The sequence below is a fragment of the Rhopilema esculentum genome, chromosome 15 (genome assembly GCF_057945365.1).
Source record: "Rhopilema esculentum isolate cy_ngs chromosome 15, ASM5794536v1, whole genome shotgun sequence".
NCBI lineage: Eukaryota > Metazoa > Cnidaria > Scyphozoa > Rhizostomeae > Rhizostomatidae > Rhopilema > Rhopilema esculentum.
This window is the reverse complement of record NC_142829.1, coordinates 4,647,777-4,663,367: the sequence shown is the minus strand read 5'-3', so window position 1 is coordinate 4,663,367 and position 15,591 is coordinate 4,647,777. Positions and strand designations below refer to the sequence as shown.

General features: G+C 35.0%; 1 protein-coding gene across 1 annotated transcript in view; it reads left to right on the top strand.

The window, feature by feature from the left end:
- The window catches only part of LOC135685169 (runt-related transcription factor 1), a 41,828-nt gene that overhangs the window by 18,684 nt on the left and 7,553 nt on the right, over nucleotides 1-15,591 (top strand). Inside the window, exon 3 of the mRNA XM_065201004.2 lies at nucleotides 970-1,137. Coding sequence (XP_065057076.1) covers nucleotides 970-1,137 — 168 coding nt within the window. The remainder of the gene's footprint in view (nucleotides 1-969; nucleotides 1,138-15,591) is intronic.

Here is a 15,591-nt window from a genome sequence, read left to right as displayed (position 1 = left end):
AATCTTTAAAAAATATCATTAAAATACTGTTGTAAGGAACACGAGAATTTTAATCCAATTCATCGGTACAATTGCTTCTATAGAAACACTAAAGAAACAGCTTTGGGCTTTACTTGATGGCGCTTAAACATAGCTCGAAGTTTGATTTTGTCTCTTGCATATCTATTAATTATGTTTTAAATGTGCATAGTTGTATTGTATCATGCTTAAAGGCCATTGAAATGTACATTAATGAATGAAATCTTGGCGTAACTTTCAGAGAATCAGGACAACTGTCAGCTATAAATTTAAGCTATATATCAAGATGTTACCCGAAGAATGAGTTTTTGCAAGGCAATAGAGTTCTCACGGCTTCGGATCTTACATGACTCCATGTATGCTTAACCCTCGACGAGGGGTCTTTCCTTGCCAATGTGAATGAAAGACATTAGGCTATTTACCGTCTCAGCCTGGATTATACAAAAGCACATAGCTTTGAGTTGAAATGACTTGAAATTAAGAGAACAGGAATTCGCAGATTCCATCTCCTCCTAGTAACTTGCAGATTAGGTACCGAGTAGAACAAGTGAAGCTCGTTTAAACTCTACAAATTTAAACTCGTTGCTCTTATATCACCGCACTGACCGGCGATACAACCATGTTGTTGATACCGGCCTGTAATGTTCTGCTTGTCTAACAGAAATGCCTAAGGGACATTGCTATAATTTTAGTGGGATTGCATTTTGTGATACTAATTAGTTTATGACAGTGAAAGAGATTGTCGAGAACTAAAAATGTATTGTTTGTTAGAAGTCAGTAAAAAGCAGTTAGTCAACAGCTATGGTGATTTTTCTCGTTATATAGGAAAATTTTGAATGCTAGATTAACTTTAAAAAGGCTTTTTTTATGATCTACTCGGTGTGTGCGGTTTCAGAGTCATTAAGTTTAACTCGTTTCTATATTGTAACCTTCTGTCTGTTCTCTGCACAGGACACAGAGCTCGAGCAGATGACCGCGACCAACCCGGTTTCGATCATTTCGGATTTCCTACACGATTTGGAGAACTGGGCCCGATGGATGGCTTCCGGTCCAGCATGCCTTTCGCAGAGTTACACCCTCCTTCGTTGCAGCCAACTGGATTTAATCCACTTGCACCAGGTGAGTCAATTTTCCATATTTCCCAAAATTGTGAAATGCAAACTTGGCTGCGCTTTGTTTTCAGTCAAAAATCTCAGGGCTAAGCAAGTTTTATGATTTTCAGTACAACAAGAGAGCACAAGTCAGTATAAACACATTTCTTTCTCTGCTGTTTTACGTCTATGACCTTACAGACTTCATTGAACAGAGTTCAAGAAAACTCGAACTTAGGAAAACTGAAAATGGATAGGACTTTTAACACGACAACTCAAAGAAAAGCAACATGGACAGTCTGAGTTTAATGGAATTAAAAGTACAACCTGCTTTATTCTCTTACCTTATTCGACGCGAGAATGATTTTAGGAGCTGCCGCATCAAAGATCTTGGGAACTCTTATTAATAACAACTTAACAGTAAAAAGATTTCGCATCATTCAAAACCTTCTCTATTAATCGTTTCTTCCTCTCTGAAGTCAACAAGATTTGCTTTTCCTTGAAACTTAATGAAAGTTTTAGTATAAAAATAGAACAATGATCAAACGCCAATTCACATTAGTCCCGAACCTCTCATTTGCGGGATACACTAGAACGCACCATGTTGTTGCCTGCCTTGCTCCTTTCTCATCTTGGAGGTTCTTGGTCTTACAATAGTAATGATAATAATAATAATAATAATAATAATAATAATAATAATAATAATAATAATAATAATAATAATGATAATGATAATAATGCTGCAATAATACTACAACCGCCTCTTTAACGTAGACTTTAGACAATTCCCAGTTTCTTCGACTTTATACTGCCTTTCAAGAGCTCTCTGCTCAATTTTCAAGATCTTCGAACCACCTAATAACGTGACTCAACATAACTTTTCACTGAATATTAAGACTGCATAACTCAGGAATGGCAATGTTGAATTTCAGTTTGCCTGGGCTTATAATATAAACTTGCCCTAAAAAAAGAATATGAAATGTGATAATGTAAGCCATAATCAAAGAGAGACAATTTTGCGAGTCATTAGCAAGTTTCTACATGATGTCTCGTAACTTCATCTTTAGCGAAGTCTAATGCAATTGTTTAATTACTCGGTCCAAATTTACAAGAAATAACCTCGACGTTTTTCGCAGACTTGGCTGTTTTTGTATCTTCTTACAAAGACAGTTTTGTATTCTGAAGTAAATAAAATCAATTGCGGTGAAAAACCGAGCACGAGACCCGAGAATTATGAAATAAAGAAATTTAATGAAAGACGTTTGTGGCAGGAACTAAGGCGAGATTAGCAACAGGTTCCTGTTTTTCAAAGGCGCATGTTGTATACGATGGAGTGAGCTAGAGAATATCACGGTAGCTTTAACACGATTAGAATAGCAAATTTGTTGTGAGTGACCCCTGATGAGTAGGCTAAAATGAATTGACAAGGAGAATCTGGCTTTACTGTGTTTTGGAATTTTTGAATATCAGGACTAAACCAAAGTCAAAGTAAAGTTCATTTGCAATGCATCAAAGAATGAAGACCTTAATTTGTGGCCTTGTTATTTATTGTTAGGTAGTGTTCAATGTACTGTTAGCGTGGACATAATGAAAACTTTTAAATCCTGTCCTTACCGCAAATTCACGATTTTTTCCTTTGTTTATTAAAACGGATTGAGTAGTGTATACATTGAAGAAACACTCTTGCCTTTGCTTATGAAACATTTCAAAATGTTTCTTTAAGCCTGAAAAAATTGTCACCAGCGAAGATGATAAATTTCCACTCTAAATACATGTCAACTACATACTTTTCTTTGTGTTCACTTTGTTTCTTTAGAAAATATCTAAATTAGAGGATCTCCTCTGCTGTAAGGAAATTATGTCAAAACTAAGAAGAGAACGTTCTTTTTGTGCATTACTAAAAACAAGACAATCTCTTAGGAAATTTTGATTAATAATGAGCTCTGCAGCAATTAGATACTGTATTTCCAAAACAAGGATAAAATTGATCATGTTTTCAAAAATTCTTCAAATACTAGACCTTCTTTTCCAAAAGTTTCAAGTTATTAAATCTTGCCAGCAAATATTGTATATAATTTATTGTCATTCCCTTGGAGATAACATTTGCAAAAAATTGAAACTGTTATTTATAAATTTGTGTTGATTTGAATGACAAAAGCTACCACTTCTAAGTTCCCCGTGATTGAATGAAATGATCAGCCTAAAAGTGTTTCATCTTTACTTAATCGATACAAATTAGATGACAATATGCAGTAGTTACTAGGGCCAGCAGTGTATTTGTAAATCGTTGGTTCTTTACTTTCAAAGCAATGTTTGCCCGCTAAAGTTGGACCTTATCAGTTTTCTCTTAATATCGGAAGTCCCGTTGGCAAGAAAAATAAAATGCTGAGGCCCTTTTCTGGTTTGCCTATCTATCATTTAAGATATCTTTTTTGCTGTTTTCATAAAATATACAAGAGAAAGGAGAATTGAAAGATTTGCTATATTTAATTAGTAATTTACAAAGCCATTAAAGAACATATTTATCAAATACAGATATTTGCCAAAGAATTTCCATATGCTGTATAGCTAGGTTTCTGAGAGCAGAAATATTTTAACAGAAAGATACTATCCTTCTTTGCTAGCCTTTCAAATTTTAAATATGTATGAGTTGCATATTAAATCAGAAATTATCTTATAACCCATATCAATCATGTTTTTGAATCTTTTCAATAGAAACGATAGCTAATCTCATAATGTAATGTTGATAACACAATATTTTAGTGCGCGTTGCCTCTAAATATGGCAAGTGTATTGAAAATCAGCGCATACACCAGTACAATGTGCTATGAAATTTTTTCGTCTTGATGACAAAGCAAAAGATCAGTAACCATTGGATAATACAGAAATGTGCTATCATTTAGCACTGTAGGCTTAAGTAACTGATATTGTCATGAGCAATCTGTAAAGATATCGTTGCAGCGCAGTTAGTGAAAGAAAGTATTAACAATGAAGGAACATGGGTCAAATATAGAGTTTATGAGATCTTTCATAACGTCACTTCTTATTATCGAGTTGCAATTTATTTAGATGTCAGATGGACTATCTATAGCTGAATTGTATGTGGCTTATAAGTTATAGCACAGTTAAAACTGGTCGTAAAGGAATCTTGTGTTTGACTTTGCCAATCTCCTTGTAACTTGTCAATCTCCTTTTAAGCGTCATTCTTTAATTTTTTTTAAGAATTTTGCTTTCTTTCCTCTACGTGAAGGCTCTTGGATTTTTTTAAAGTTAGAACGTTTTTGTAAGGTCTTATCTTTTTTGCACTGTATCTGTGGGCTTTGCTTGTGGTGAATTACTAATTATGGATCTTTCAAAGCAATTTAAATCTTATGACGTTGAAGTTTTGTTGTGTCAGGGTAACCTTGATTAAAACGAAATTTCCTCTTATGCATTTGCCTTTAAACAATGCTACAAGAGGTATTCACGTATCTAAGTTTAATACCTTCCAGTTGCTATTGCTTATTTCCCCCTTTCAATTTCAAATGCTTCCGTGTAGATGCTATCACAGGATCAGCTTGAGTCCTTTGATTGCGTGCCTATTACACGACAAGATTCGTTTCGGAACTTTAACATCAATAGCCACAAAGAGTTATGATACTCGTGAACCTGTGTATCAATCGCATTTCAATTAAGAATTGCATGCACCTTCTAAAATGTGGTACGAGATTAGCCTAATTGCACGTGAGGTTTACTGCAGAGGGGATCCTTGTATCAGTCATGAAATCAAAAAATCTTCTCCTTAGCAACAAATAGCTAAAGACTATCATGTTTGGGTCTCACTAGAAAATTTTCGAGGATACTTTTTTATGTCTGCAAAAAAGCCTTATTCACAAACAGGAAGAGAACGGAAATGGCGTAGATAGGAATTTAGATTTTTGGACAAGAAATAATGAGATTTTTTTAATTTTTCCTTTATTTGAACATAGCGAAATTAGATCTGAAATAAAACAAGAGATAAAGGCTTGTCATTTATTCATAAATCATACGAATTGAAGATTTTTCTGTCTCTCCCCTCAACAAAGGCATTTTTGAGTATCATCAAATTCATCAAAATCTCTACATCTTTAAAATTTAAAAGAATGTTGGAAAGGATGAACGCTTAAAATCTCTAGCAACTAAACTTGATTCGCGAGATTTCCACAAGCATCGGGTAGATCGTTTGCTCTTCTTTCGGCATATTTTCAAGCATCTTGGTAAATGCTGCTACAATTATTTCAAAAGTTATCGCGCTACTATAGTTTGTCATGTTTGTTTCTAGAGTGTTGAAATGAAGATTTGCACTCTTGTCAAAAATTAAAAGTTTGAGCTATTGGTTAATATCAGTGACTTCACTTTGCGATATTGCTTACATGAGTTTGGCAGCTTGAGGCTCCTTGTTTACTTTTTCGTAAACAGATATTTCACACGATACTTCCCTTTAATAGCTTGAAGAGATTTGCAAAAACATTAAGTTCTTCTTTGGCAAATGCTACTGAACAATAGTATACATAAACTCAGGAAAAGCATTCTGACAAAAGGGATAGTTGATCAAAGCTGATTATTGCAAATGAATCTATTTTGCTTCTTAGGCGCGCTCTATGTCTTTCGCATTTCACTGTGACCAACATTTCAAATAGTATTGCGACATTTCATAATACACTTATCTTGCCTTAAGGTAAGCTTTTGATTGCGTCTAAGCTTTGTGTAATGGGTTAGACTCTCTATGATACACCGAGGTAATGCTACTTCTGGCATTACAAAACAATTTGAAGTATTTCTTTGCATCCTGGTTACCGTTCAACTTGTTTATAGTTTCGAAAATTTTTAACAAGAAAACAAACTTTTTCAACACGCATTTTATCATTTCAAGGAAAATTCGTTTCATATTAGATAACAAGTGGTAAATTTTTTTCTTTGTCAAGGATTATACAATAGCATCATCGATATCGTTTTCATTCAGGAGTTAATTAAAATTTTCAGAAGCTTCCTTGCAAAATCGCTTTTGCTAATATTGTTTATGGGAGGTTATGGAATGTACTGAGACTTTTGGAAAACAAATCAAGATAATATAAGGTCCATTGGGTCCACAGTAAAACCCTTTCAGATATTTAAAATGAAAAAAAAATATATTATAGATAGTATAGAAGCAGTATAGATAGAAAAGTGCTGATTTTGATGTGATAACATTTTAAAAGACACTGTTTACAATCTGAAATATTGCCTCAGTGTCTTTCTCTAAAGATTAATTGCCTGTATGAATATAAATTGGAAATATAGCCATACGGGAGAGTATTCATTCACTTTTTAAAATACACACATCTAGGCCTCATTATCAGTAACTTGTTACGCACAAAGAAATTCATCCTAGAAAATTCTACAACACGCTGACACAGCTTTGTTGAAAGAACACGACCCATTCTGTGTGTGTTTTTGAAGAAAGTTTGTTTTCCCTTGAACATTTTCCACTCTATCAGAGTAAACTTGGCATGTGACTTTCACCTAAATCTTTCCATGAGGATTAAACGAACGGTTATTTGGAGATTTATGCATTTGTCTTGCCAAATTTGGCCTCTAGAAGAAGCCAACTTCCTATTCCTGAAGTAAACATTTTCAGATTGTATATGAATGTGTATGTTGGTTGTTGAAAGAGCTTTCCAATCCAACAACATATCTCTTGATCTACCCAAATGCATTGGTGCTGGACTCCTGAACTCTTGCTTCAGACATATCTTAGTCAAATTGAAATATAAGAATGAAGATGAGGTTAACTTTCTTTTGTTGACGAATAATTCAAGTTTACTCAGTACTCAAATTGATACGAATTCTTTCTACGCATGAAATAACTTTAAAAAGATTATTTCTGAAAACTCTCCTGGTTTGACAGCATGAATATGTAGATCTTGTATTTATCTATTACATTGCTCGGTTGAACTAACTTTGGTCTAATAATGTGGTAATAACAATTTTGACATAACATAATTGCATGAGAGAAAGTGAGGTCTTTGGATTTCTTCCTATATCAGAAATTTTTCATGGCAGAATGAATTATACTGAGCAGTAAAGTGATATCGTCAAAAGCAATGACAAAAGAACTGCCTCGATTTCTCTATCAAAATACCACCGATCAATACAACACATGATGTTGAGTTGCACATTTTGAACTTATATAAGCTAAAATCGACATTAGAATTTGTGTTATGGCATATTCATAGGAAATTTGTTGGTTCAAGTTGCCGTTGAATGCTCTACCGTTTATTAATTTGTAATGAACTCGTCACAATTAGGCATCACATAGGTTAATGCCACGATGTTGCACATTAAACTTACAGACGTGTAGCAGCTAAGTAGGATTTTCGTCACCGGATGGCTGCCAGGGATTAAATGACAAGTTTTTGTCGAGCACAAATGCATGTAAATCATAATCCGCCGCAATAGCATTCTGCTAGTTTCACCTCGATGCGAGGTATTTGATTCGTATTAAAGCATCACGATCAAACGCATGTTACCACAAATCCCACCCAAATTCCTCTAAACTGCCTGCTATTGTTTAATCACTAGTTTTTGTTTATTTAACAGATTGTTTTTATATTCGCAAAATAAGCTGAGGTTCATTTTGCAGCCAAAACAGACAATTTTCATTGCATTGACAATTCTTCATCGGAGCAAGCAATGCTAATTCAGATGATCTGATTGCATCTAGCACAGATGCATTTTTCTTACAGCATTCTTTCATCATGTTTTTAGTCTTGGCTTTAATTGTGATATGCCAAACTATATGTCAAGATTATTATTGATACCACACCCTCTTACATTTCAAAGCAAACTCTTCTATGAATGCTACTGGGTTTTATTTTGTGTTTTGCAATTTTTATTCCTCCTTAACCTGTAGTAAAGCATTTTATATTTTACCTCAGTGGAAGTCTTTTCCATTATAAACTCTGCATAGAAATTCTAAAGTGTTTGATAGAGAAAAGGTATCTTTAATAGCTAAGATATATATATATAAAAGCTACTTTAAGAAGAGAATAGAGAATGCGGAATCTATCAATATTTATGTTCAAGTAACACACGGGAATCAGTTTCTGAAGTTCTAGTTTTTCTCCAATCCACTCAGTTGTTTTGTTTTCAATTTTCAAGAAAGTGGCAACTTAACTTTCTTATAGTGCAGCCAGAAAAGTGTCCATAAACAAGCATGTACACGTTTGTTTTAAAGCTTAGCCTACATGATTTAAAGTTAACTAGCACTGCCTTTTTGTAGCAAGATTTTCATGAAAAAGTTGTTTTGCTTTGAGTTGAAAAAGTCCAAGTAAAGACATATATAAAAATAATGATTCCTACAAATTTGAGTCGTCGATTGCTCTTCTAAATGGAAAAAGACGTTGAAAACAAAACTAAGACCAAACAGGAAACGTTTTATGTTGGATAATTAGCTCCGCAATGCCACATGTTCTATACGTGACATAATGACAATCACCTTCACTGATAGTTTGTTGCCAACCGATGGTCTCCTGTGAGGTCCGCTGTGGCTTATCATTTTCAGTGCGGAGACAAGTATACCTTTCAATAGGGTCATACACAATGTTTTTAAAATATTCAGCCTAGATTCTGTGCAACTCTAGAATGATTTGCCTCCCGGCTATCATGGGTGTCTTCGACCTTTGTCAATGACCTAACATATCTTTCACTCCCAGTGCCAAAGCGGCTACTTTATTTGGCTGTACAATTCTCACAATTCAAATTTCCTGTCCACTCTAATATTATATACTCTTTTCAATCCAATATTTGATGTTGTTTGATATATTGTTATTTTTCCGCATTAAATGCTCATAAACTAGTTGAAATGCTGGCATTAAATTTTAGATTCATTTGATTGTGATAACGCCATCGTTAATTGTGTTATTTTTGATGCTATTTTTCTAATAACGCAAATCAAAGCAAAGTGAGTACCGCCTTCCAATGCGCTGAAGGAAGGATCTGTCCTTTAATTATGACGTCATAGTGAGGTCATCGGGAAGAAATTATGATGAGTTTCCTGTCTAGTTTATTTCAGGAATCTCCTTTAAAAGTAAGCTCTACATCCAGAAAATCTGAGCTTTGAGTCACAGATTCTTCCGCTATTAAAACTGTTAGCATTTCAATAAATCCTTTTTTGAATAATCAAGCCTAACCCGGCTTTGTGTTTTCCTTAATCAGTTGCTATATGAGCCAAAATAATGTTTCAAGTTTTTTTAGTTTGTTCTTTAAGTTTTATAGAACGAAAATACGGTTGGATATACGAAGTCTTTTCTTTTGAATAAGTTCCCGATTGTGCCATTCACGCATGGAAGGATAGATATGTATTTGACTATATGAAAAAGTAAATACAATTTTCTTCACACGTGTTCTTTCGTGCAAATAGTTAAAAATACCCCGCATATGCAAAGAATTTCGTTTTTCCCAGTCACCTTCCTTACAGTTAAAACTGGTCTAACAAACAGCCTCTCAACACTGTACTGAAGTATCGAGGATATTGAAAGTTGTTGCTGTTGTTCTATGGAGGGCTCTTCACATTTAGACTCACTGAGATATACTATATCATAGAGAAGCGCATATGAAAACAAACTGTGGTTGTCCAGGGTTAAGTCTGAGACGATTTTCACGTCGGTGTTTTAGCCACGCGCCCGGAAACCAAGAGGTCCGCCCAAGAGTGTATAATTTGACCACTCATTAGAGCAAATGGATGTCGTGTTGCTGTAGGATAGCAATAACCACGGTTCATACTTATGGACCAATATCAAAATAATATCAGTGGTTAGTTAAAATCTCCGTTTTAATTTGCTTTCAAACATATGTTCGCTGTCATGGTGAAATTAGGAGGCCTCTGGAGGGCCTATTAGTCTTGTGAAAATGCGTTTTTTCTTAGCTTTTACTTTTCCAATGCCAGTCACGCTGGGAGATCAGCTGTTAGACTTAAAGAAAAAGATGACATTGAAACACATTTCGCATCGATTTTCTTATGGAATCGCTAAAGAAATCTCGAGGATTTGAATTCTAATTGAATGCAGACATTAAAATTTCATTCCGACGCAATCTTTAGCAAATCGGCTTTTGGAAAGAATCTTGCTTTTTTATCTACCGTATTGAAAATTGCTAAATAAGTTTACGGTTTCTCGCTTCTTGCAATTGTGAGCGGGCATGAATTATTAATTGGTGTCAGCTTTATGGAACTGGCCCTATGCATTTGTATTTTAGGTCTTATACACTATTTTCTCAATAGTTTTGGCTACATTCATAAAAGCTGTCATTAAGTTGTGTTTTGCCTCATTGTTTCAACGACTTAAATTAGATTGGAGTTAATATATTATGTATCCAGTCGCAGAGGGAGCGTAGCGAACACATGTCCTGCCTGATTATTTATTCACTGAGAAAGAGTGAGACTCAAAGCGTGTTTTCACTTAAGCAATGTTATTTCGAGTAATTATGCTTTTCTTCTTTGAAAATATGCTATATCAGCTGATTATGATTTTGGAAGTGTATCGCGACTCTGGGTCATTGAATTGTCAACACTGATAGGCTTGAACACCACCCTCGACATTCGTCTGGCCTATATAACTTTACATACTCGAAAGCTCAGATTTATTCTCTCAATTCTCAAAGAACATATCCAGTCAAAATTGGTTCTATTTTATTGAGATCGTAAAGCCGAAATATCATTGCAAAACTAATCATGTTTAAGGTTGAAAAATCTTCCCCTTCCAAGAAAGAGCCACTGCTCAAAAATCTTTAGCAAAACCTTTTAAGTTTATAATAATTCAAGTGGTACAACAATTTTGACTGCAATCGAGACATTCTTTAGAAAACAGCCAATTTTGCTTTTATTCTGCAATCATCATCACCAAACACCATCTTGAATCATCACCATCTTGAATCAGAGAAATCAAGAATCATCAGTAATCACTATCTTGAAACAGACAAATCAGGAATCATGATTATCCTCAATCATTAAACACAATCATCAACATAATCTCATTATAATAAGCAGTTGCGAAAGCATTATTTTTGTAGTCAAAATTCAAAAATTCCAAAAGTATTTTTATGACGTCACACCTCATAAAATGAGGTTCAGTCAGGGGTCTTATAATCAATCCAACGCAAGTCTTGATACAGTTGTAATAATTACAATCATGATCATGGTCATCGACAATAAAGATCACATCTGCACGGTCATGTCCACAATAATTATGCTTAACTATACTTTAATCGAGGGAAGTCTCATATTTACAAGCTAATGTGTTTTAACTTTAATTATATCATGAGATTTCGTTTAAAGATTCATTACGACCAAACCTCAACAAGCTTCAAGTTACCATTACGTTTTATGTTTCCATTTGTGTTGACTTTCTACTAAGGTGACCCAGATAAGAAATATTATTTTATTTGCATAGACTAGTTATTTCTTAATTGTAAAATATCGTATGGTTTTTCTCTGTTTAATGAAGATCGATCATCTAAAGACGTAGAGTAACGAAATTTCTTGCCTCTTTGCAAAATATCATTGGCGTTTGCAAGGTAATAAATAGCATTAGCCACTTTTTTAAAATGTCAATAAAAGTTGAAGAACACAGAAAATAAGCGTCAAAATTGCATATTTTCTATTCCATTTTGAAACATGCGGGTGTCACCGTCAAGGTGAAATCTATTCGGTAGATGATTATTTTCTTGGAATTCTTTTCCAATCAATATTGTTTTTCAGCTTTCAATTTTCTCCCAAATTTATTTGTAAAGTTTAATCCTGATGACCCCACTGGTGTCAAACACATCTCCGAGTTCGCAAATGGCACCAATACGAATTCTTTATACCGTCTGGGTCACAAAACATTATCAATGGACAATCCCTTCAACAAAAGATCAAGAAACGTTGGTCCAAGCAGAATTTGGTGTTACTCTTCTAACACAGCAAGGTCCAAAACTGATATACTTTTACAATTGGATTATCTGTCTTTCGCTTGAAATTTTTATAAAATTTAGTAAACAAAATCTCTAGAGCCTGTAAGATTATCCTGTAAGTAAAGGGAATCTCGGCCGCTGGGCTGCACACCTGCGCAGCAGCACTAGAACCCTGCTCTTGTTGTAAGATCATTAACCATTACCATGATAACATCCTCCTCCCCAGGACCGTCAAGTTCGGCGTTGCTGTGAAAAACCCAGGCCACCAATAATAATTTCATACAATAACAGGCTAAAAAGCATGGGTTGGATTTATATAATAGGTATAAAATTAGGTCGAGTAGTATCTTCCAGAATTGCTCTAGTGATATCCTTCTGCACCTGGCCTTAAGATCGATCGCCACAGAATAGGACATGCGAGAATAATATTGAAAAGTTTAGAATAAATTCAATCCTTACACCAAGCTTTTTCTCTTGGTTTCCATAGTCTTTTGCATACTGATTGTAGAGAGAAAAATGCCTATATTGGGAAGTGTTAAAATGTTTTGAGTTGTTCTGCAAATATATTTGAAGTGTTATATTTGAGCTATGGAGTTCAAACATTTCACAAAATAAATTAGTTAGTCACACATCACAGGGCTAAAAGTTTCAAAGCTATGAGGAGCGGGGGAATGCGAGATCCAATCATTTATTCTCATAAGTACTTACCTGCGGCCGTATATTTAATAATCAATTAAAAATTCTCTAAAGGTGCAATGCAATCTTTCTTCTAATAAGAAATGGACACAAACAAACCCTGTGATGCAATTAAGCAGCGTAATCGCCAAAAAACAGTAACTTCCTATTTTTAACAGTATCAGTTTTCATTTGGGGGATATCGATGTAATGAATTATCAATATTCTCGCTTCATAGGACATGTATGTCGCAGATATCGGATTTTCGAGCGCACTTTTCAATCCAATGAGATAGGATTAACTTCCAGGACAATGCAACCTAATACCATTACAATTATACAATAACTTCAAAGTTTGCAAATGTAAACATCGTAGCAATATAATGCTAGGATCAAGCAATGCCGAATTGCCTTTTCACGAGCTTTCATTACATAGGAATCTGTACCTTGCTGCTTACCAAAACAAGCGAAGCTGAACAATGCGTTGTCTATTATCCCTCAAAGCCCCCAAAGAAAAAAACGCTGGCCTCTGTTTCATGTGCGAATCTTCTCTTGGCTGGCTTTTGTTCAGGGGACGGTGTGAAAGAGTTCTTTAAGAAAATGTTTGGAGATAGCAGATAGCATTTTCAAGTCAAGGGAGGATAAAAGTAGCAAATGCGAACAAAATATGTATAGATAGAATTTTGAAAGTAAATCTAAAGTGTTTCTTAGAACAGTAGAATTAACGAGATATTGCCTGAAGCAAATCGAATTTATATATCACTCAGAAAGCTTCTAGCAAATAATGCTTTTTCAGGTGCAAGTTTGAAAATTTTCTAGACTGAAAGTAAATGCACAAGCACCTTTTATAAGCTTGTTTATAAGACTTTGGGAAATACACGGTGGGTCATTATAATGTCTCAAAGTGTATATTCAGCATTAAATGGTGCTATTTTGATCGACCAGCATTGTTGGTTTTATCTTGCAACTGCTACTGATAAAATTTCAGTGTATTTTTCCATACATGTAATTGCAGGGATCTCTTGATCAGTGCAGATCAGGAGCCGGCTTGAAAGGAGGGATTGTCTGGTAGACGCCCAGCATAATTACCTTAAAGTGAACGTGAGGAGATAAGACAAAAACTGTAGCTACGACAACAATACACTGCATACCCCAATTCAAATTGAAATAAGAAATCTAATTTGGCTCTAGTGAATATCAAGGAATTCTGCAGATCTGAACTTACTCAGTCTACTGACTTTGAGTAGGCTTAAGAAGCTTTACAATTGTTGGTTGATACTGTTCAAATGTTAGCACAATGAAAACGATGTTATCTCCACAGATATGTTTATTCAATAAAAGACGTGATTCTGTGTCACATAGCCCTGAAGATAAATGGATTGGGCGTTTTTCAATTCGCAGGCTTTATCTCGAGTCATTTTGACATATTTTCTCTGCTTATTTAATAAGGTTATACTTTGTTGTTTTCGTTCGTCGCTGAGTCACTCGACCCTTTACTTTTAGGTGCAAGGAATAACACGGCTTTGTATACTACATCAAGCCTATAAACCTCAGCATACAGAATTGTAAAACTTTTATTTGCACCTCATTATGTTTATAGTGGCAGGCTCAACCAGTCCTTAATCACTACCTTTGTTATTTTCTGTGTAGACCTTGTATTCAAATAAATTAAGAATTAATGTAGGTGGTCTGTTGTTCTGATCAGTTTCGTAATTAAACGCAATGAATCCACTGTCTTGTCGTTTTGCTTGACTATCTGTGCGGACAAGTGGTTACATCTCAAATGGACAGGCAACAAGCAAGTCTTTCGTTATGCAGTTGTCTGCAATGCTCATTATCGACACGTTGTAGCGACATAAATTTGATATTCTTTCCAAATAAGGCGAAATTATTTACTGATTTAGAGGTCACTTATTCACTGGCTTTTTTAATGAAATTATTAACTCCTGAGGTGACCACCTTAATTTGAAATACTTCATGTTGCACTGACTTGCCCCTTTTGTCGTTTGGAACAATATATGCAAATGCATTCCATAGGCCGCATTCAAAAACTGTTGATCAACTTATGCTACTTCAAAAGTTTCGAGCCAAGCAACAGATCTCAAACCAAGCAACAATCATTGCCAGAAATGTGCACATATGCTTTGCGTTTACAGATACTTAGCGTAGCAATCAGTCACTTCCCTTCAATGTCCTGGACAGGATTGAGATTCACCGCAAGTGAGTGCGACCTCGCGTCTGGAAAACTTTCCACCTTCCTTCTCGCGTCTGGAAATCTTTTCACCTTCCTTTATGCCAATAATCCCTCGTGTTTACCTTCAATTAAAGAAGAAACAGACGTTTTTCTCGACTGTTAGTAAATCTTTAGTGCTTGCTAATTGGGCTTTTGCCCATTAACCATTCTAGTCGGCAGTTTATGCGCTGCGCCTTAAAAAATATCTTGACCATGTGTGACCGGAACTTCTTTCCTCAGCTCCTTGATATCTGCTTACCGCACGGTTTAATGAAAGTTGCGCGGAAATATCTTGATAGCGGCACAATAAAACCTTGAGATGATTTATAGCAATTTGAGTGAAGCTGTTGAATAGACTGTATCGGATATTTTGTGTTAATGTCAAGCCTAAATCAAATATTTTGCAATGGGGAAAACCGTGTTTAGCCATAAACATCATTAAATTTCACAGAGTATGAAAATTCCATGTAATATCGGGTGCCTTTCAGGGAGAAGTGAACGGCTGTTGTATGAATCAGTTTCCTAAGTTAAGTAAGAAGCAGCACTAAAAAACCTTCTTTCAATAATCAAGTCTCTGTAGTAGAAAATTGTGTCTTTGTTTTGTTTTTCTATTTAGATTTGTGTTTTT